The 22,500-nt window shown below is 46.7% G+C and overlaps 1 protein-coding gene across 1 annotated transcript in view; it reads left to right on the plus strand.

Moving 5' to 3' along the window:
- Positions 1-22,500, plus strand: part of megf11 (multiple EGF-like-domains 11) — a 400,084-nt gene that overhangs the window by 361,100 nt on the left and 16,484 nt on the right. The window contains exons 17-19 of the mRNA XM_052481104.1: positions 18,957-19,085; positions 19,999-20,127; positions 20,422-20,658. Coding sequence (XP_052337064.1) covers positions 18,957-19,085; positions 19,999-20,127; positions 20,422-20,658 — 495 coding nt within the window. The remainder of the gene's footprint in view (positions 1-18,956; positions 19,086-19,998; positions 20,128-20,421; positions 20,659-22,500) is intronic.

Raw genomic sequence — 22,500 nt, forward strand, 5'->3', positions numbered from 1 at the left:
GGCTAGTTGAGAACAAGTCCTCATTTACAACTGCAACCTGGTCAAGATAAAGCAAAGCAGTGTGACACAAACAACAACACAGAGTTACACATGGAATAAACAATAAACAAGCCAATAACACAAACAAGTCAATGACACAGTAGAGAAAAGAGAGTCTATATACAGTGTGAGAGTCTATGTTGCGAAATAGGAAGCCGATTCTAGATGTGATTTTGGATTGGAGATGCTTAATGTGAGTCTGGAAGGAGAGTTTACAGTCTAACCAGACACCTAGGTATTTATAGTTGTCCAGATATTCTAGGTCGGAACCGTCCAGGGTGGTGATGCTAGTCGGGCGGGTGGGTGCTGGCAGCGAACGATTGAAAACAGCAGAGGTGTATTTGGAGGGCAAGTTGGTCAGGATAATGTCTATGAGGGTGCCCATGTTTACGGATTTAGGGTTGTACCTGGTGGGTTCCTTGATGATTTGTGTGAGATTGAGGGTGTTAAGCATATCCCAGTTTAGGTCACCTAACAGAACAAACTCTGAAGCTAGATGGGGGGCGATCAATTCACAAATGGTGTCCAGGGCACAGCTGGGAGCTGAGGGGGGTCGGTAGCAGGCGGCAACAGTGAGTGACATTTTCTAGAGAGGTTAATTTTTAAAATTAGAAGTTCAAACTGTTTGGGTATAGACCTGGAAAGTATGACAGAACTTTGCAGGCTATCCCTGCAGTAGATTGCAACTCCTCCCCCTTTGACAGTTCTATCTTGATGGAAAATGTTGTAGTTGGGGATGGAAATCTCAGAATTGTTGGTGGCCTTCCTAAGCCAGGATTCAGACACGGCAAGGACATCTTGGTTGGTGGAGTGTGCTAAAGCAGTGAGTAAAACAAACTTAGGGAGGAGGCTTCTGATGTTGACAAGCATGAAACCAAGGCTTTTTTGATCACAGAAGTCAACAAATGAGGGTGCCTGGGGACACGCAGGGCCTGGGTTTACCTCCACATCACCCGAGGCACAGAGGAGGAGTAGTATGAGGGTACGGCTAAAGGCTATCAAAACTGGTCGCCTAGAGCGTTGGGGACAAAGAATAAAAGGAGCAGATTTCTGGGCATGGTAGAATAGATTTAGGGCATAATGTGCAGACAGGGGTATGGTGGGGTGCGGGTACAGTGTAGGTAAGCCCAGGCACTGAGTGATGATAAGAGAGTTTGTATTTCTGGATAAGCTGGTTATAATGGGTCACCACATGTGTGGGAGGTGGGACAAAAGAGGTATCAGAGGTATGATGAGTGGAACTAGGGGCTCCGTTGTAAACTAAAACAATGATAACTAACCTGAACAACAGAATACAAGGCATATTGTAATATGAGAGAGACATACAGCGAGGCATAAAGTAATCACAGGTGTTGATTGGGAGAGCTAGCTAAGACAACAATGGGTGAGACAACAACAGCTAATCAGCTAAATCAACAACCGGTAAAATGGCAATGACTGGGCAGAGAGGGTCGGTTAACTACACACAGAGAATGGGTTCGCGGCTGGTGCCGACAGATAAACAAGAAATAAACAGAATGGAGTTCCGTGATTAATGGACAGTCCAGCAGGCATCAGCTATTTAGCCAAGTGACCATAGGGTCCAGGGGACGGCAATAGGGGGAACAGGGAAGCCGTGGAGTAGTGGCACGCGGGCGACACAGCGTTTAAAGTTAGTAGCCCAGGGCTAGTAGAACCGAAGGAGGCTGGTTGAAGGCACAGCGGATGAGCGAAAGAGGTATTGTAGTTTTAGTCATTTAGTTTTCTAGCCGGGAGATGCGCCTGGCTCACGGCTAACTGGTGTTAGTTTCAGGGCAGGGGCGTTTGCCACTATAGCCACTCGGTAGCAGTGGTGATCCAGTGCCAAGGTCCAGAGCTTACTGCAAGGATCTGGTGGAGTAGTGTGTTCTAGCCGTGTTCGGGTGAACAACTGAGTAGGCCGGGAGGTGGGCCTCAGGGATAGCTTCGGTACTGGGTAACTTGGTGGGTGCTAGCTAGCTGTGAAGATCAGGAGTAATGGTCCAGGGATTACGGCAGGAATCCGGCATTGTAGTGGAGAGACAGTCCGTTACTGATAGGCTGGCGAGTATTATCCAGGCAAAAACATTTTTTTTAAAGGGCTGGTATCTGTGCAGAAGGTAAAGGTCTCTAGCAGTGGCTAGCAATGACTAAATAGCTTGTAGCTAATTAGCTGGTTAGCTTCTGATGGCTATAAGGTCTAAAAAATAAAAAATAATAGCGGGTCCGTATCATCCTACAATGTGATTTTCTGGATTTTTTTCTCTCATTTTGTCTGTCATAGCTTACCTATGAGGTCTACAATTTTGTTTCTGGTGTCCTTTGACAGCTCTTTGGTCTTGGCCATAGTGGAGTTTGGAGTGTGACTGTTTGAGGTTGTGGACAGGTGTCTTTAATACTGATAACAAGTTCAAACAGGTGCCATTAATACAGGTAACGAGTGGAGGACAGAGGAGCCTCTTAAAGAAGAAGTTACAGGTCTGTGAGAGCCAGAAATCTTGCTTGTTTGTAGGTGACCAAATACTTATTTTCCAACATAATTTGCAAATAAATTCATTAAAAATCCTATATTGTGAATTTCTGTCATAGTTGAAGTGTACCTATGATGAAAATTACAGGCCTCTCTCATCTTTTTAAGTGGGAGAACTTGCACAATTGGTGGCTGACTAAATACTTTTTTGCCCCACTGTATATGTTGAAGAAGGTGGGGCTCAAGCTGCATCCCTGTCTCGCCCCACAACCCTGTGGAAATAAATATGTGTGTTTATTGCCAATTTTAACTGCACACTTGTTGTTTTGTGTACACAGATTTTATAATATGGTATGTCCCCCCCAAACACTGTTTTCCATCAATTTATATAGCAGACCCTCGTGCCAAATTGAGTCAATCTTTTTTATTTTGTTTATCAACAAAGCATGAAAAAAACTTTGCTTTTGTTTTGTTTTGTTTGTTGGTCAATTGGGGTGTGCAGGGTGTAGACATGGTCTGTCGTACCTATTTTGGTAAGAAGACAATCAGGACATTGTTTTCGCTGAGGAAATGTTGGAGTCTGCTGTTGATGATACTGCAGAAGATGCCACTGTAGTTATTGGGGTCAGATTTGTCTGCATTGGGATTGAGGTGATCAGATCACCTCAATCCCAGATCAGGTGTTGGGAAATATGCCAGAACCCCTTCAACAACATTCTGCTGAAAAGGCAGTGCGTGAAATTGAAAAATATTTTTGGGAGATGTGTACATTTCACACATTAAATTATTGTAGTGGCTTACGAAAGTATTCTGTCATTCCGCTAGGGATCTGTTTTCAACGGATTAAGTCTCAAGTCGATAACCGATTCAGAGTGTGTGTGTTTAGCCTGTGTTCCCATTTACTTGCGAAAGTATTCACCCCCTTGGCATTTTTCCTATTTTGTTGCCTTCCAACCTGGAATTAAAATAGATTTTTCAGGGGGGGTTGTATCGTTTGATTTACACAACATGCCTACCACTTTGAAGATGCTAAATATTTTTTTATTGTGAAACAAACAAGAAATAAGACAAAAAAAATGAACACTTGAGCGTGCATAACTATTCACCCTCCCAAAGTCAATACTTTGTAGAGCGACCTTTTGCAGCAATTACAGCTGCAAGTCTCTTGGGGTATGTCTCTATAAGCTTGACACATCTAGCCACTGGGATTTTCGCCCCTTTTTCAAGGCAAAACTGCTCCAGCTCCTTCAAGTTGAATGGGTTCCGCTGGTGTACAGCAATCTTTAATAAGTCATACGACAGATTCTCAATTGGATTGAGGTCTGGGCTTTGACTAGAGGTTTCCCCTTAAACCACTCGAGTGTTGCATTAGCAGTATGCTTAGGGTCATTGTCCTGCTGGAAGGTGAACCTCCATCTCAGTCTCAAATCCCTGGAAGACAAACAGGTTTCCCTCAAGAATTTCCCTGTATTTTGCGCCATCCATCGTTCCTTCAATTCTAACCAGTTTTCCAGTCCCTGATTGAAAACAACGGATGGTGTTCTCAGGGTGACGAGAGGTGTTGAGTTTGCGCAAGACATAGCATTTTCCTTGATGGCCAAAAATATCAATCTGACCAGAGTACCTTCTTCCATATGTTTGGGGAGTTTGGGGAGTCTCCCACATGCCTTTTGGCGAACACCAAACATGTTTGCTTATTTCTTTCTGTTCTTTCCTGTTTGGGCTCGGGGGCAGCATTTTTACTTTTGGATGAAAGGCGTGCCCAGAGTACACCTCCTACTCTTTCCCAGATGGGAATATATGCATATTATTATTACTGGTGGATAGAAAACACTCTGAAGTTTCTAAAAGTGTTTGAATTATGTCTAACAGAACTCATATGGCAGACAAAAACCTGAGAAGAAATCCAAACAGGAAGTGAGAACTCGATTTTGGAAACAGTGCCATTTGAAGTGCATTTTAGATATGGATGTGCATGCACTTCCTAGGGCTTCCACAGGATGTCCCCGTCTTTAGATTCTGGTTGTATGATTCTACTATAAAGTAGGGGCTCATAATAGCTCTTTGAGTGAGTGGTCTGGCAGAAAGCCTCGGTCTCATTGCACGCGGTCACGAGAGTGTCCTCCTGTTCCAATGCTTTTCTTCAGACAATGAAATTCTCCGGTTGGAACCTTATTGATGATTAATGTTTAAAAAACATCCTAAATATGGATTGCATACATCATTTGACTTGTTTCTACGACCTGTAACTGAACTTTTTTGAGTTTTTGTCTGGAGGAATTGCTCGTGCTTTTTGAGGATGGAATGCTGGGCTTGAACACGCTATCAACAAGTAGCCAAATGATGGGCTTTATGGACCTTTATGGAACAAATCAGTCAGTTATTGTTGAACTGGGATTCCTTGAACTGCCCTCTGATGTTCTCAGGTTATTTTTTTGAAATCTGACACAGCGGTTGCATAGAGGAAAAGTTGTTTATCTTTAATTCTGTGAATAAGACTTGCATCTTTTATCAATGTTTATTGTGAGTATTTCTGCAAAATCACCAGATGTTTTGGAATCAAAACATTACTGCACGTAACGCGCCAATATAAACTGAGATTTTTATATATATATATATATATATATATATATGCACATTATCGAACAAAACACACAATACATGCATAACATGATGTCCTATGAGTGTCATTTGATGGAGATAATCAAAGGTTAGTGATTCATTTTATCTATATTTCTGCTTTTGTGACTCTATCCTTGGCTGTGAAAAATGGCTGTGTGTGTTTTTTGAATTTGGTGGTGATCTAACATAAATATGTTGTGTTTTCGCTGTAAAACATTAAAAAAATCAGACACAATGGGTAGATTAACGAGATGTTTATCTTTTCATTTGCTGTATTGGACTTGTTAATGTGTGAACGTAAAATATTTCTAAAGAATATTTTCAGCTGAATTGGGGTTCCCTTTGGGGGACTCCTAGCCACAACAATGGCTTTTTTCTGGCCACGCTTCCGTAAAGCCCAGCTCTGTGGAGTGTACGACTTAAAGTGGTCCTGTGGACAGATTCTCCAATCTCCGCTGTGGAGCTTTGAAGCTCCTTCAGGGTTATCTTTGGTCTCTTTGTTTCCTCTCTGATTAATGCCCGTGTTGCCTGGTCCGTGAGTTTTGGTGGGCGGCCCTTTCTTTAATGGTGCTCCGTGGGATGGTCAAAGTTTCAGATATTTTTTCTATAACCCAACCCTGATCTGTACGTCTCCACAACTTTGTCCCTGACCTGTTTGGAGAGCTCCTTGGACTTCATAGTGCCACTTGCTTAGTGGTGTTGCAGAGTCTGGGACCTTTCAGAACAGGTGTATACATACTGAGATCATGTGACAGATCACACAGGATTGCACACAGGAGGACATTTTCTGTTGAGTTTATTACCTTATTAATTTCTAGCCAGCTGTGACATAGGTCTGCTTTATATCAAATTAGCATACCCCCTGAGTCTCTTCCCTGTGTCACACCTGGTAGTTTAGTGGATGGGAACTACCAGCTCTTTAACCTAGAAGGCAACGAGTGGGTCTCTCTCTCTCTCTCTCTCTCTCTCTCTCTCTCTCTCTCTCTCTCTCTCTCTCTCTCTCTCTCTCTCTCTCTCTCTCTCTCTCTCTCTCTCTCTTTCTCTCTCTCTCTCTCTCTCCCTCCTACTCTCTCTCTCTCTCCCACTCTCTCTCCCACTCTCTTGATCTCTCTAACTCAAAAACACACACACACACTCAAACAACTCACATGAGTTATATATCACTCAATGGCAAAGACTAGAATCAGATGGTTTAAAGAATCATGCCATGAAAAATAATATACTTTATCCACCATAGTAAGTAGTCTGTCATAGTGTGTTTAGCCCACTTCACATAAGACACTGGTATTGGTTAAAATCAGGAAGGCCTATGACTGATGGGTGTGTGTGTGTGTGTGTGTGTGTGTGTGTGTGTGTGTGTGTGTGTGTGTGTGTGTGTGTGTGTGTGTGTGTGTGTGTGTGTGTGTGTGTGTGTGTGTGTGTGTGTGTGTGTGTGTGTGTGTGTGTGTGTGTGTGTGTGTGTGTCTCCTGTTGACTGAGTCTCTGCCTGGCTGTATGTCACTGTGTTTGTGTGTGTCAGTTTGTGAGTGCAGGTGTAGTCCTGGTGAAGATCTCATAGCACACAGCATAGCCGTCAGCTCACACACAGACACACAGTGACATCTACTGGCCTTCCAATGGTACTGCAGCAGACAGACACACAGTGACATCTACTGGCAGTCTAACGGTACTGCAGTGTATATACCAGTATAATAACCCTGTGGGATGAAAATATTGCACAAAGATTGCATATAGTTTTACTAGCATATTATATCATGTTCAATTATATTATATAACTGTGAAGGCACCATTGAATAAACTAAGGCCATTGTAAGATCCTCATCAGTCACATATTAAACAGGCATTTCTTCTTTTATTCATGGGGAATTTGATGCACTGTCAACATTGGCTCTGATGTTGATAGCACAGCCTACCATGTTCCCTCTCCATTATAGTTCAGTCTTTACTGGGCTGCAATGCCTTGTGACTTGTGTTTTTCTCTCTGGTTTGGTGGTGTTCTCTGGTTTGGTGATGTTCTCTCTGGTTTGGTGTTGTTCTCTCTGGTTTGGTGTTGTTCTCTCTGGTTTGGTGGTGTTCTCTGGTTTGGTGGTGTTCTCTGGTTTGGTGGTGTTCTCTGGTTTGGTGGTGTTCTCTGGTTTGGTGGTGTTCTCTGGTTTGGTGGTGTTCTCTCTGGTTTGGTGGTGTTCTCTGGTTTGGTGTTGTTCTCTGGTTTGGTGGTGTTCTCTGGTTTGGTGGTGTTCTCTGGTTTGGTGGTGTTCTCTGGTTTGGTGGTGTTCTCTGGTTTGGTGGTGTTCTCTCTGGTTTGGTGGTGTTCTCTGGTTTGGTGTTGTTCTCTGGTTTGGTGGTGTTCTCTGGTTTGGTGGTGTTCTCTGGTTTGGTGGTGTTCTCTGGTGTGGTGGTGTTCTCTCTGGTTTGGTGTTGTTCTCTCTGGTTTGGTGTTGTTCTCTCTGGTTTGGTGTTTTTCTCTCTGGTTTGGTGGTGTTCTCTGGTTTGGTGATGTTCTCTCTGGTTTGGTGGTGTTCTCTCTGGTTTGGTGATGTTCTCTCTGGTTTGGTGGTGTTCTCTGGTTTGGTGGTGTTCTCTGGTTTGGTGGTGTTCTCTGGTTTGGTGGTGTTCTCTCTGGTTTGGTGGTGTTCTCTGGTTTGGTGTTGTTCTCTGGTTTGGTGGTGTTCTCTGGTTTGGTGGTGTTCTCTGGTTTGGTGATGTTCTCTCTGGTTTGGTGGTGTTCTCTCTGGTTTGGTGTTGTTCTCTGGTTTGGTGTTGTTCTCTGGTTTGGTGTTGTTCTCTGGTTTGGTGGTGTTCTCTGGTGTGGTGGTGTTCTCTGGTTTGGTGTTGTTCTCTTTGGTTTGGTGTTGTTCTCTCTGGTTTGGTGGTGTTCTCTGGTTTGGTGTTGTTCTCTCTGGTTTGGTGTTGTTCTCTGGTTTGGTGGTGTTCTCTGGTTTGGTGGTGTTCTCTGGTTTGGTGGTGTTCTCTGGTGTGGTGGTGTTCTCTGGTTTGGTGATGTTCTCTCTGGTTTGGTGGTGTTCTCTGGTTTGGTGTTGTTCTCTCTGGTTTGGTGTTGTTCTCTCTGGTTTGGTGGTGTTCTCTGGTTTGGTGGTGTTCTCTGGTGTGGTGGTGTTCTCTGGTTTGGTGGTGTTCTCTCTGGTTTGGTGATGTTCTCTCTGGTTTGGTGATGTTCTCTCTGGTTTGGTGGTGTTCTCTGGTTTGGTGGTGTTCTCTGGTTTGGTGGTGTTCTCTGGTTTGGTGGTGTTCTCTGGTTTGGTGTTGTTCTCTGGTTTGGTGTTGTTCTCTGGTTTGGTGGTGTTCTCTGGTTTGGTGGTGTTCTCTGGTTTGGTGGTGTTCTCTGGTTTGGTGGTGTTCTCTGGTTTGGTGTTGTTCTCTGGTTTGGTGTTGTTCTCTCTGGTTTGGTGTTGTTCTCTCTGGTTTGGTGGTGTTCTCTGGTTTGGTGATGTTCTCTCTGGTTTGTTCTCTGGTTTGGTGTTGTTCTCTGGTTTGGTGTTGTTCTCTGGTTTGGTGGTGTTCTCTGGTTTGGTGTTGTTCTCTCTGGTTTGGTGGTGTTCTCTGGTTTGGTGGTGTTCTCTGGTTTGGTGGTGTTCTCTGGTTTGGTGGTGTTCTCTGGTTTGGTGGTGTTCTCTGGTTTGGTGATGTTCTCTCTGGTTTGGTGGTGTTCTCTGGTTTGGTGGTGTTCTCTGGTTTGGTGCTGTTCTCTGGTTTGGTGTTGTTCTCTGGTTTGGTGTTGTTCTCTGGTTTGGTGGTGTTCTCTCTGGTTTGGTGTTGTTCTCTGGTTTGGTGTTGTTCTCTCTGGTTTGGTGTTGTTCTCTGGTTTGGTGATGTTCTCTCTGGTTTGGTGATGTTCTCTCTGGTTTGGTGTTGTTCTCTGGTTTGGTGGTGTTCTCTCTGGTTTGGTGGTGTTCTCTGGTTTGGTGTTGTTCTCTGGTTTGGTGGTGTTCTCTGGTTTGGTGATGTTCTCTCTGGTTTGGTGGTGTTCTCTGGTTTGGTGTTGTTCTCTGGTTTGGTGGTGTTCTCTGGTTTGGTGTTGTTCTCTGGTTTGGTGGTGTTCTCTCTGGTTTGGTGGTGTTCTCTGGTTTGGTGTTGTTCTCTGGTTTGGTGGTGTTCTCTGGTTTGGTGATGTTCTCTCTGGTTTGGTGGTGTTCTCTGGTTTGGTGGTGTTCTCTCTGGTTTGGTGGTGTTCTCTGGTTTGGTGTTGTTCTCTGGTTTGGTGGTGTTCTCTCTGGTTTGGTGGTGTTCTCTGGTTTGGTGGTGTTCTCTGGTTTGGTGTTGTTCTCTGGTTTGGTGTTGTTCTCTGGTTTGGTGGTGTTCTCTGGTTTGGTGGTGTTCTCTGGTTTGGTGGTGTTCTCTGGTTTGGTGGTGTTCTCTGGTTTGGTGGTGTTCTCTCTGGTTTGGTGGTGTGTTCTCTGGTTTGGCGGTGTTCTCTCTGGTTTGGTGTTGTTCTCTGGTTTGGTGGTGTTCTCTGGTTTGGCGTTGTTCTCTCTGGTTTGGTGGTGTTCTCTGGTTTGGTGTTGTTCTCTGGTTTGGTGGTGTTCTCTGGTTTGGTGTTGTTCTCTGGTTTGGTGGTGTTCTCTGGTTTGGTGTTGTTCTCTGGTTTGGTGTTGTTCTCTGGTTTGGTGGTGTTCTCTCTGGTTTGGTGATGTTCTCTCTGGTTTGGTGGTGTTCTCTGGTTTGGTGGTGTTCTCTGGTTTGGTGTTGTTCTCTCTGGTTTGGTGTTGTTCTCTCTGGTTTGGTGGTGTTCTCTGGTTTGGTGGTGTTCTCTGGTTTGGTGGTGTTCTCTGGTTTGGTGGTGTTCTCTGGTTTGGTGGTGTTCTCTGGTTTGGTGGTGTTCTCTCTGGTTTGGTGGTGTTCTCTGGTTTGGTGGTGTTCTCTCTGGTTTGGTGGTGTTCTCTCTGGTTTGGTGGTGTTCTCTCTGGTTTGGTGGTGTTCTCTGGTTTGGTGTTGTTCTCTCTGGTTTGGTGGTGTTCTCTGGTTTGGTGTTGTTCTCTCTGGTTTGGTGTTGTTCTCTCTGGTTTGGTGTTGTTCTCTGGTTTGGTGTTGTTCTCTGGTTTGGTGTTGTTCTCTGGTTTGGTGGTGTTCTCTGGTTTGGTGGTGTTCTCTGGTTTGGTGGTGTTCTCTGGTTTGGTGGTGTTCTCTGGTTTGGTGGTGTTCTCTGGTTTGGTGGTGTTCTCTGGTTTGGTGTTGTTCTCTGGTTTGGTGTAGTTCTCTCTGGTTTGGTGGTGTTCTCTGGTTTGGTGGTGTTCTCTCTGGTTTGGTGGTGTTCTCTGGTTTGGTGGTGTTCTCTCTGGTTTGGTGGTGTTCTCTCTGGTTTGGTGGTGTTCTCTCTGGTTTGGTGGTGTTCTCTGGTTTGGTGTTGTTCTCTGGTTTGGTGGTGTTCTCTGGTTTGGTGTTGTTCTCTCTGGTTTGGTGTTGTTCTCTCTGGTTTGGTGTTGTTCTCTGGTTTGGTGTTGTTCTCTGGTTTGGTGTTGTTCTCTGGTTTGGTGGTGTTCTCTGGTTTGGTGGTGTTCTCTGGTTTGGTGGTGTTCTCTGGTTTGGTGGTGTTCTCTGGTTTGGTGGTGTTCTCTGGTTTGGTGGTGTTCTCTGGTTTGGTGGTGTTCTCTGGTTTGGCGTTGTTCTCTCTGGTTTGGTGGTGTTCTCTGGTTTGGTGTTGTTCTCTGGTTTGGTGGTGTTCTCTGGTTTGGTGTTGTTCTCTGGTTTGGTGGTGTTCTCTGGTTTGGTGTTGTTCTCTGGTTTGGTGTTGTTCTCTGGTTTGGTGGTGTTCTCTCTGGTTTGGTGGTGTTCTCTGGTTTGGTGGTGTTCTCTGGTTTGGTGGTGTTCTCTGGTTTGGTGGTGTTCTCTGGTTTGGTGTTGTTCTCTGGTTTGGTGGTGTTCTCTGGTTTGGTGGTGTTCTCTGGTTTGGTGGTGTTCTCTGGTTTGGTGGTGTTCTCTGGTTTGGTGTTGTTCTCTGGTTTGGTGGTGTTCTCTGGTTTGGTGGTGTTCTCTGGTTTGGTGGTGTTCTCTGGTTTGGTGGTGTTCTCTGGTTTGGTGGTGTTCTCTGGTTTGGTGGTGTTCTCTGGTTTGGTGTTGTTCTCTGGTTTGGTGGTGTTCTCTGGTGTGGTGGTGTTCTCTGGTTTGGTGGTGTTCTCTGGTTTGGTGGTGTTCTCTGGTTTGGTGTTGTTCTCTGGTTTGGTGTTGTTCTCTGGTTTGGTGGTGTTCTCTCTGGTTTGGTGGTGTTCTCTGGTTTGGTGGTGTTTCTCTGGTTTGGTGGTGTTCTCTGGTTTGGTGTTGTTCTCTGGTTTGGTGGTGTTCTCTGGTTTGGTGTTGTTCTCTCTGGTTTGGTGTTGTTCTCTGGTTTGGTGTTGTTCTCTGGTTTGGTGTTGTTCTCTGGTTTGGTGTTGTTCTCTGGTTTGGTGGTGTTCTCTGGTTTGGTGGTGTTCTCTGGTTTGGTGGTGTTCTCTGGTTTGGTGGTGTTCTCTGGTTTGGTGGTGTTCTCTGGTTTGGTGGTGTTCTCTGGTTTGGTGTTGTTCTCTGGTTTGGTGTAGTTCTCTGGTTTGGTGGTGTTCTCTGGTTTGGTGGTGTTCTCTCTGGTTTGGTGGTGTTCTCTGGTTTGGTGGTGTTCTCTCTGGTTTGGTGGTGTTCTCTCTGGTTTGGTGGTGTTCTCTCTGGTTTGGTGGTGTTCTCTGGTTTGGTGTTGTTCTCTGGTTTGGTGGTGTTCTCTGGTTTGGTGTTGTTCTCTGGTTTGGTGTTGTTCTCTCTGGTTTGGTGTTGTTCTCTCTGGTTTGGTGTTGTTCTCTGGTTTGGTGTTGTTCTCTGGTTTGGTGGTGTTCTCTGGTTTGGTGGTGTTCTCTGGTTTGGTGGTGTTCTCTGGTTTGGTGGTGTTCTCTGGTTTGGTGGTGTTCTCTGGTTTGGTGTTGTTCTCTGGTTTGGTGGTGTTCTCTGGTTTGGCGTTGTTCTCTGGTTTGGTGGTGTTCTCTGGTTTGGTGTTGTTCTCTGGTTTGGTGGTGTTCTCTGGTTTGGTGTTGTTCTCTGGTTTGGTGGTGTTCTCTGGTTTGGTGTTGTTCTCTGGTTTGGTGTTGTTCTCTGGTTTGGTGGTGTTCTCTCTGGTTTGGTGGTGTTCTCTGTTTTGGTGGTGTTCTCTGGTTTGGTGGTGTTCTCTGGTTTGGTGGTGTTGTCTGGTTTGGTGTTGTTCTCTGGTTTGGTGGTGTTCTCTGGTTTGGTGGTGTTCTCTGGTTTGGTGGTGTTCTCTGGTTTGGTGGTGTTCTCTGGTTTGGTGGTGTTCTCTGGTTTGGTGTTGTTCTCTGGTTTGGTGGTGTTCTCTGGTTTGGTGGTGTTCTCTGGTTTGGTGGTGTTCTCTGGTTTGGTGGTGTTCTCTGGTTTGGTGGTGTTCTCTGGTTTGGTGTTGTTCTCTGGTTTGGTGGTGTTCTCTGGTGTGGTGGTGTTCTCTGGTTTGGTGGTGTTCTCTGGTTTGGTGGTGTTCTCTGGTTTGGTGTTGTTCTCTGGTTTGGTGTTGTTCTCTGGTTTGGTGGTGTTCTCTGGTGTGGTGGTGTTCTCTGGTTTGGTGGTGTTTCTCTGGTGTGGTGGTGTTCTCTGGTGTGGTGGTGTTCTCTGGTTTGGTGGTGTTCTCTCTGGTGTGGTGGTGTTCTCTGGTTTGGTGGTGTTCTCTGGTTTGGTGGTGTTCTCTCTGGTGTGGTGGTGTTCTCTCTGGTTTGGTGGTGTTCTCTCTGGTGTGGTGGTGTTCTCTCTGGTGTGGTGGTGTTCTCTGGTTTGGTGGTGTTCTCTCTGGTTTGGTGGTGTTCTCTGGTGTGGTGGTGTTCTCTGGTTTGGTGGTGTTCTCTCTGGTGTGGTGGTGTTCTCTGGTTTGGTGGTGTTCTCTCTGGTGTGGTGGTGTTCTCTGGTTTGGTGGTGTTCTCTGGTTTGGTGGTGTTCTCTCTGGTGTGGTGGTGTTCTCTCTGGTTTGGTGGTGTTCTCTCTGGTGTGGTGGTGTTCTCTGGTTTGGTGGTGTTCTCTCTGGTGTGGTGGTGTTCTCTGGTTTGGTGTTGTTCTCTGGTTTGGTGGTGTTCTCTGGTTTGGTGGTGTTCTCTGGTTTGGTGGTGTTCTCTCTGGTTTGGTGGTGTTCTCTCTGGTTTGGTGTTGTTCTCTGGTTTGGTGGTGTTCTCTGGTTTGGTGGTGTTCTCTGGTTTGGTGGTGTTCTCTGGTTTGGTGTTGTTCTCTCTGGTGTGGTGGTGTTCTCTGGTTTGGTGGTGTTCTCTGGTTTGGTGGTGTTCTCTGGTTTGGTGGTGTTCTCTGGTTTGGTGGTGTTCTCTGGTTTGGTGTTGTTCTCTGGTTTGGTGGTGTTCTCTGGTTTGGTGGTGTTCTCTGGTTTGGTGGTGTTCTCTGGTTTGGTGTTGTTCTCTGGTTTGGTGTTGTTCTCTGGTTTGGTGGTGTTCTCTCTGGTTTGGTGGTGTTCTCTGGTGTGGTGGTGTTCTCTGGTTTGGTGGTGTTCTCTGGTTTGGTGGTGTTCTCTGGTTTGGTGGTGTTCTCTGGTTTGGTGGTGTTCTCTGGTGTGGTGGTGTTCTCTGGTTTGGTGGTGTTCTCTGGTGTGGTGGTGTTCTCTGGTTTGGTGGTGTTCTCTGGTTTGGTGTTGTTCTCTGGTTTGGTGGTGTTCTCTGGTTTGGTGGTGTTCTCTGGTTTGGTGTTGTTCTCTGGTTTGGTGGTGTTCTCTGGTTTGGTGTTGTTCTCTGGTTTGGTGGTGTTCTCTGGTGTGGTGGTGTTCTCTGGTTTGGTGGTGTTCTCTCTGGTTTGGTGGTGTTCTCTCTGGTGTGGTGGTGTTCTCTCTGGTTTGGTGGTGTTCTCTGGTTTGGTGGTGTTCTCTGGTGTGGTGGTGTTCTCTGGTTTGGTGTTGTTCTCTCTGGTTTGGTGGTGTTCTCTCTGGTTTGGTGGTGTTCTCTCTGGTTTGGTGGTGTTCTCGCTGGTTTGGTGTTGTTCTCTCTGGTTTGGTGGTGTTCTCTGGTGTGGTGGTGTTCTCTGGTTTGGTGGTGTTCTCTCTGGTGTGGTGGTGTTCTCTGGTTTGGTGGTGTTCTCTCTGGTGTGGTGGTGTTCTCTGGTGTGGTGGTGTTCTCTGGTGTGGTGGTGTTCTCTCTGGTGTGGTGGTGTTCTCTGGTTTGGTGGTGTTCTCTGGTTTGGTGTTGTTCTCTCTGGTTTGGTGGTGTTCTCTCTGGTGTGGTGGTGTTCTCTCTGGTTTGGTGGTGTTCTCTCTGGTGTGGTGGTGTTCTCTCTGGTTTGGTGTTGTTCTCTCTGGTGTGGTGGTGTTCTCTGGTGTGGTGGTGTTCTCTGGTTTGGTGGTGTTCTCTCTGGTGTGGTGGTGTTCTCTGGTGTGGTGGTGTTCTCTGGTGTGGTGGTGTTCTCTGGTTTGGTGATGTTCTCTGGTTTGGTGGTGTTCTCTGGTTTGGTGATGTTCTCTCTGGTGTGGTGGTGCTCTCTGGTTTGGTGGTGTTCTCTGGTTTGGTGATGTTCTCTGGTTTGGTGTTGTTCTCTGGTTTGGTGTTGTTCTCTCTGGTGTGGTGGTGTTCTCTGGTGTGGTGGTGTTCTCTGGTTTGGTGGTGTTCTCTGGTATGGTGGTGTTCTCTGGTGTGGTGGTGTTCTCTGGTTTGGTGGTGTTCTCTGGTGTGGTGGTGTTCTCTGGTTTGGTGGTGTTCTCTGGTTTGGTGGTGTTCTCTGGTTTGGTGATGTTCTCTGGTTTGGTGGTGTTCTCTCTGGTTTGGTGATGTTCTCTCTGGTTTGGTGGTGTTCTCTGGTTTGGTGGTGTTCTCTGGTTTGGTGGTGTTCTCTGGTTTGGTGGTGTTCTCTGGTTTGGTGGTGTTCTCTGGTTTGGTGGTGTTCTCTCTGGTTTGGTGGTGTTCTCTCTGGTTTGGTGGTGTTCTCTGGTTTGGTGTTGTTCTCTGGTTTGGTGATGTTCTCTCTGGTTTGGTGGTGTTCTCTGGTTTGGTGTTGTTCTCTCTGGTTTGGTGGTGTTCTCTGGTTTGGTGGTGTTCTCTGGTTTGGTGGTGTTCTCTGGTTTGGTGTTGTTCTCTGGTTTGGTGTTGTTCTCAGGTTTGGTGTTGTTCTCTGGTTTGGTGGTGTTCTCTGGTTTGGTGGTGTTCTCTGGTTTGGTGGTGTTCTCTGGTTTGGTGGTGTTCTCTCTGGTTTGGTGGTGTTCTCTGGTTTGGTGATGTTCTCTGGTTTGGTGGTGTTCTCTGGTTTGGTGGTGTTCTCTGGTTTGGTGGTGTTCTCTCTGGTTTGGTGGTGTTCTCTGGTTTGGTGATGTTCTCTGGTTTTTTGGTGTTCTCTGGTTTGGTGCTGTTCTCTGGTTTGGTGTTGTTCTCTGGTTTGGTGCTGTTCTCTGGTTTGGTGTTGTTCTCTGGTTTGGTGTTGTTCTCTCTGGTTTGGTGGTGTTCTCTGGTTTGGTGATGTTCTCTGGTTTGGTGTTGTTCTCTGGTTTGGTGTTGTTCTCTCTGGTTTGGTGGTGTTCTCTGGTTTGGTGTTGTTCTCTGGTTTGGTGGTGTTCTCTGGTTTGGTGGTGTTCTCTCTGGTGTGGTGGTGTTCTCTCTGGTTTGGTGTTGTTCTCTGGTTTGGTGTTGTTCTCTCTGGTTTGGTGGTGTTCGCTGGTTTGGTGGTGTTCTCTGGTTTGGTGATGTTCTCTGGTTTGGTGATGTTCTCTGGTTTGGTGTTGTTCTCTGGTTTGGTGTTGTTGTTCTCTGGTTTGGTGATGTTCTCTCTGGTTTGGTGTTGTTCTCTGGTTTGGTGTTGTTCTCTGGTTTGGTGTTGTTCTCTGGTTTGGTGTTGTTCTCTCTGGTTTGGTGATGTTCTCTCTGGTTTGGTGGTGTTCTCTGGTTTGGTGATGTTCTCTCTGGTTTGGTGGTGTTCTCTCTGGTTTGGTGGTGTTCTCTGGTTTGGTGGTGTTCTCTGGTTTGGTGGTGTTCTCTGGTTTGGTGGTGTTCTCTCTGGTTTGGTGGTGTTCTCTCTGGTTTGGTGGTGTTCTCTCTGGTTTGGTGTTGTTCTCTCTGGTTTGGTGGTGTTCTCTCTGGTTTGGTGGTGTTCTCTCTGGTTTGGTGATGTTCTCTCTGGTTTGGTGGTGTTCTTTGGTTTGGTGATGTTCTCTCTGGTTTGGTGCTGTTCTCTGGTTTGGTGGTGTTCTCTGGTTTGGTGTTGTTGTTCTCTGGTTTGGTGGTGTTCTCTGGTTTGGTGTTGTTCTCTGGTTTGGTGTTGTTCTCTCTGGTTTGGTGATGTTCTCTCTGGTTTGGTGTTGTTCTCTGGTTTGGTGATGTTCTCTCTGGTTTGGTGTTGTTCTCTCTGGTTTGGTGGTGTTCTCTCTGGTTTGGTGTTGTTCTCTGGTTTGGTGTTGTTCTCTGGTTTGGTGGTGTTCTCTCTGGTTTGGTGATGTGTTCTCTGGTTTGGTGTTGTTCTCTGGTTAGGTGGTGTTCTCTCTGGTCTGGTGTTGTTCTCTGGTTTGGTGATGTTCTCTGGTTTGGTGGTGTTCTCTGGTTTGGTGGTGTTCTCTGGTTTGGTGTTGTTCTCTGGTTTGGTGGTGTTCTCTGGTTTGGTGTTGTTCTCTGGTTTGGTGGTGTTCTCTCTGGTTTGGTGTTGTTCTCTGGTTTGGTGGTGTTCTCTGGTTTGGTGGTGTTCTCTGGTTTGGTGGTGTTCTCTGGTTTGGTGTTGTTCTCTGGTTTGGTGGTGTTCTCTGGTTTGGTGGTGTTCTCTGGTGCTGACTGTCTGATTATCTCTCTGATGCTGACTGTCTGATTATCTCTCTGATGCCGACTGTCTGATTATCTCTCTGATGCTGACTGTCTGATTATCTCTCTGATGCTGACTGTCTGATTATCTCTCTGATGCCGACTGTCTGATTATCTCTCTGATGCCGACTGTCTGATTATCTCTCTGATGCCGACTGTCTGATTATCTCTCTGATGCTGACTGTCTGATTATCTCTCTGATGCTGACTGTCTGATTATCTCTCTGATGCCGACTGTCTGATTATCTCTCTGATGCTGACTGTCTGATTATCTCTCTGATGCTGACTGTCTGATTATCTCTCTGATGCTGACTGTCTGATTATCTCTCTGATGCCGACTGTCTGATTATCTCTCTGATGCTGACTGTCTGATTATCTCTCTGATGCTGACTGTCTGATTATCTCTCTGATGCCGACTGTCTGATTATCTCTCTGATGCTGACTGTCTGATTATCTCTCTGATGCTGACTGTCTGATTATCTCTCTGATGCTGACTGTCTGATTATCTCTCTGATGCTGACTGTCTGATTATCTCTCTGATGCTGACTGTCTGATTATCTCTCTGATGCTGACTGTCTGATTATCTCTCTGATGCCGACTGTCTGATTATCTCTCTGATGCTGACTGTCTGATTATCTCTCTGATGCTGATTATCTCTCTGATGCTGACTGTCTGATTATCTCTCTGATGCTGACTGTCTGATTATCTCTCTGATGCTGACTGTCTGATTATCTCTCTGATGCTGATTATCTCTCTGATGCTGACTGTCTGATTATCTCTCTGATGCTGACTGTCTGATTATCTCTCTGATGCCGACTGTCTGATTATCTCTCTGATGCTGACTGTCTGATTATCTCTCTGATGCTGACTGTCTGATTATCTCTCTGATGCCGACTGTCTGATTATCTCTCTGATGCTGACTGTCTGATTATCTCTCTGATGCTGACTGTCTGATTATCTCTCTGATGCCGACTGTCTGATTATCTCTCTGATGCTGACTGTCTGATTATCTCTCTGATGCTGACTGTCTGATTATCTCTCTGATGCCGACTGTCTGATTATCTCTCTGATGCTGACTGTCTGATTATCTCTCTGATGCCGACTGTCTGATTATCTCTCTGATGCTGACTGTCTGATTATCTCTCTGATGCTGACTGTCTGATTATCTCTCTGATGCCGACTGTCTGATTATCTCTCTGATGCTGACTGTCTGATTATCTCTCTGATGCCGACTGTCTGATTATCTCTCTGATGCTGACTGTCTGATTATCTCTCTGATGCTGACTGTCTGATTATCTCTCTGATGCCGACTGTCTGATTATCTCTCTGATGCCGACTGTCTGATTATCTCTCTGATGCTGACTGTCTGATTATCTCTCTGATGCCGACTGTCTGATTATCTCTCTGATGCTGACTGTCTGATTATCTCTCTGATGCTGACTGTCTGATTATCTCTCTGATGCTGACTGTCTGATTATCTCTCTGATGCCGACTGTCTGATTATCTCTCTGATGCTGACTGTCTGATTATCTCTCTGATGCTGACTGTCTGATTATCTCTCTGATGCCGACTGTCTGATTATCTCTCTGATGCTGACTGTCTGATTATCTCTCTGATGCTGACTGTCTGATTATCTCTCTGATGCTGATTATCTCTCTGATGCTGACTGTCTGATTATCTCTCTGATGCTGACTGTCTGATTATCTCTCTGATGCTGACTGTCTGATTATCTCTCTGATGCTGACTGTCTGATTATCTCTCTGATGCTGACTGTCTGATTATCTCTCTGATGCTGACTGTCTGATTATCTCTCTGATGCTGACTGTCTGATTATCTCTCTGATGCTGACTGTCTGATTATCTCTCTGATGCTGATTATCTCTCTGATGCTGACTGTCTGATTATCTCTCTGATGCTGACTGTCTGATTATCTCTCTGATGCCGACTGTCTGATTATCTCTCTGATGCTGACTATTTCTCTGCCTCTCCCTCACTCCCTCCCTAACCCTTCTCTTTCTCTCTCCCATCACTCACTCCCCACTCTGTCTGCGTCTCTCACTCCCTCATCCCTCCTCTTTACTCCCCTCACCAGGTTGTCCATTAGGGTTCTATGGTAGAGACTGTACTGAGGTGTGTCGCTGTCAGAATGGCGGAAACTGTGATCACATGACAGGACAGTGTGCCTGTCTCACCGGCTTCATTGGGACCAGCTGTGGACAGAGTGAGTGGAACAACATGTATACATGTCTCCTTAATCTCTTAGGGGGCTTTTGATGCTGGTCCCCATTGCAACTGAATACACCAGGAAATGAATTGACCAATCAGTCTCTTACTCTGTTTCCTCCTGTATCTCAGAATAACTTTGGTAAAGAACTCGGCTCTCTGAGTAGTTCCATCATGTGCTCTGTGTCAGTGAATGAGTGGGTGGCCTGAGTTCCATCATGTGCTCTGTGTCAGTGAATGAGTGAGTGGCCTGAGTTCCATCATGTGCTCTGTGTCAGTGAATGAGTGAGTGGCCTGAGTTCCATCATGTGCTCTGTGTCAGTGAATGAGTGAGTGGCCTGAGTTCCATCATGTGCTCTGTGTCAGTGAATGAGTGAGTGGCCTTAGTTCCATCATGTGCTCTGTGTCAGTGAATGAGTGAGTGGCCTGAGTTCCATCATGTGCTCTGTGTCAGTGAATGAGTGAGTGGCCTTAGTTCCATCATGTGCTCTGTGTCAGTGAATGAGTGAGTGGCCTTAGTTCCATCATGTGCTCTGTGTCAGTGAATGAGTGAGTGGCCTGAGTTCCATCATGTGCTCTGTGTCAGTGAATGAGTGAGTGGCCTGAGTTCCATCATGTGCTCTGTGTCAGTGAATGAGTGAGTGGCCTTAGTTCCATCATGTGCTCTGTGTCAGTGAATGAGTGAGTGGCCTGAGTTCCATCATGTGCTCTGTGTCAGTGAATGAGTGAGTGGCCTGAGTTCCATCATGTGCTCTGTGTCAGTGAATGAGTGAGTGGCCTGAGTTCCATCATGTGCTCTGTGTCAGTGAATGAGTGAGTGGCCTTACTGCTCTACCATTCTAGTACACTACCCATTCTCCTACTCTGTCACTACTTTTAGGGATTTCTTTGTGTTCCTCTCCCCCTCTCAGAGTGTCCCCCTGGTACGTTTGGTTACGGCTGCCAGCAGCTGTGTGACTGTATGAACAATGCCACCTGTGACTACGTGACTGGAACCTGCTACTGCAGCCTCGGATACAAAGGCATCCGCTGTGACCAAGGTGAGGAGAATATGGACATACTACCCAGCAAACCCTGGAACATTCCCAGAACATTAGATTCCCATTTAAGTTCTAGCTAGGGTTATTGTATTTATTTTGTTGTTGTTGTGAGAACATTTGCTGTGATCTAACAAATGTTCTGGGAACATTCACAGAACCAATTTTGGTTTGCTGGGTAATCTCTCTGTCTTTCTATCTCTGTCCCTCTTTCAAGCTGGATCGCTTTCTCTTTCTCTCTCAAACAAACACACTTATTAACCTCCCCCTTGTCTGTGTGTGTGTTCCTCTCCCCAGCTGCTCTGATGATGGAGGAGTTGAACCCTTACACTAAGATCAGTCCAGCGCGGGGAGGTTCAGAGCACCAGTCAGCTGGGGCTGTGATGGGCATCATCTTCCTCCTCCTCCTCATCATGATGGCTATGCTCAGCCTGTTTGTCTGGTTCCGACAGAGACAGAAGGACAAGGGACACCACATGCAGCCTAGTGTGGCATATACACCTGGCCTGAGGATAACACACACCGACTATTCTGGTGAGTTGACCCCTGACCCCTAACCCTATACACCTGGCCTGAGGATAACAAACACCGACTATTCTGGTGAGTTGACCCCTAACCCCTGACTCTACCCCCTGACCCCTAACCCTATACACCTGGCCTGAGGATAACAAACACCGACTATTCTGGTGAGTTGACCTCTAACCCCTAACCCTAACCCCTGACTCTACCCCCTGACCCCTAATCCTGAACCCTGACCATAACCCTAACCCCGTACACCTGGCCTGAGGATAACAAACACCGACTATTCTGGTGAGTTGACCCCTGACCCCTAAACACCTGGCCTGAGGATAACAAACACCAACTATTTGGGTGAGTTGACCCCTAACCCTAACCCTAACCCCTGACCCCTAATCCTGAACCTTTACCCTGACCATAACCCTAACTCCTAACCCTGTACACTTGGCCGGAGGCTTAACACACACAGACTATTCTGGTGAGTTGACCCCTGACCCTGTACACCTGGCCGGAGGATAACAAACACCAACTATTCGGGTGAGTTGACCCCTAACCCCTAACCCTAACACTGACCCCTAATCCTGAACCTTTACCCTGACCATAACCCTAACTCCTAACCCTGTACACTTGGCCGGAGGCTTAACACACACAGACTATTCTGGTGAGTTGACACCTAACCCTAACCACTGACTCTACCCCTGACCCCTAATCCTGAAGCTTTACCCTGACCATAACCCTAACTCCTAACCCTGTACACCTGGCCTGAGGCTAACACACACAGACTATTCTGGTGCATTGACTCTGTCTCTAACCCTAACTCAAACCATAACCCTGACCCCTAACCCTAACCCTGACCTCTAACTCTAACCCTAACTCTGACCCCTAACCCTGACCCCTAACTCTAACCCTGACCCCTAACTCTAACCCTAACGCTGACCCCTAACTCTGACCCCTAACCCTACCCCGAACTCAAACAACTAACTCTGACCCCTAACTCTAACCCTGACCCCTAACTCTGACCCCTAACCCTGACACTTAACCCTAATTCTGACCCTGACCACGAACTCTGACCCTGACCCCTAACTCTGACCCCTAACTCTGCCCCTGCACCTGACCACTAACTCTGACCCCTAACCCTAACCCTGACACCTAACCCTAATTCTGACCCCTAACCTTAACTCCGAACCTGACTCTAACCCTGACCACTAACTCTGACCCTGACCCCTAACTCTAACCCTGACCACTAACTCTGACCTCTGACCCTGACCCCTAACTCTGACCCCTAACTCTGACCCTGACCCCTAACTCTGACCCCTAACTCTGACCCCTAACTCTGACCCCTAACTCTGACCTCTGACCCCTAACTCTGACCCCTAACTCTGACCCTGACCCCTAACTCTGACCCTGACCACTAACTCTGACCCTGACCCCTAACTCTGCCCCTGCCCCTAACTCTGACCCCTAACTCTGACCCTGACCCCTAACTCTGACCTCTGACCCCTAACGCTGCCCCTGACCACTAACTCTGACCTCTGACCCCTAACTCTGACCCCTAACTCTAACCCTGACCACTAACTCTGACCTCTGACCCCTAACTCTGACCCTGACCACTAACTCTGACCCTGACCCCTAACTCTGACCCCTAACTCTGACCTCTGACCCCTAACTCTGGCCCCTAACTCTGACCCCTAACTCTAACCCTGACCACTAACTCTGACCCTGACCACTAACTCTGACCCCTAACTCTGACCCTGACCACTAACTCTGACCCTGACCACTAACTCTGACCCTGACCACTAACTCTGACCCTGACCCCTAACTCTAACCCTGACCACTAACTCTAACCCTGACCACTAACTC

This window comes from Oncorhynchus keta, chromosome 26, assembly GCF_023373465.1.
Source record: "Oncorhynchus keta strain PuntledgeMale-10-30-2019 chromosome 26, Oket_V2, whole genome shotgun sequence".
In the NCBI taxonomy this organism is placed as follows: domain Eukaryota; kingdom Metazoa; phylum Chordata; class Actinopteri; order Salmoniformes; family Salmonidae; genus Oncorhynchus; species Oncorhynchus keta.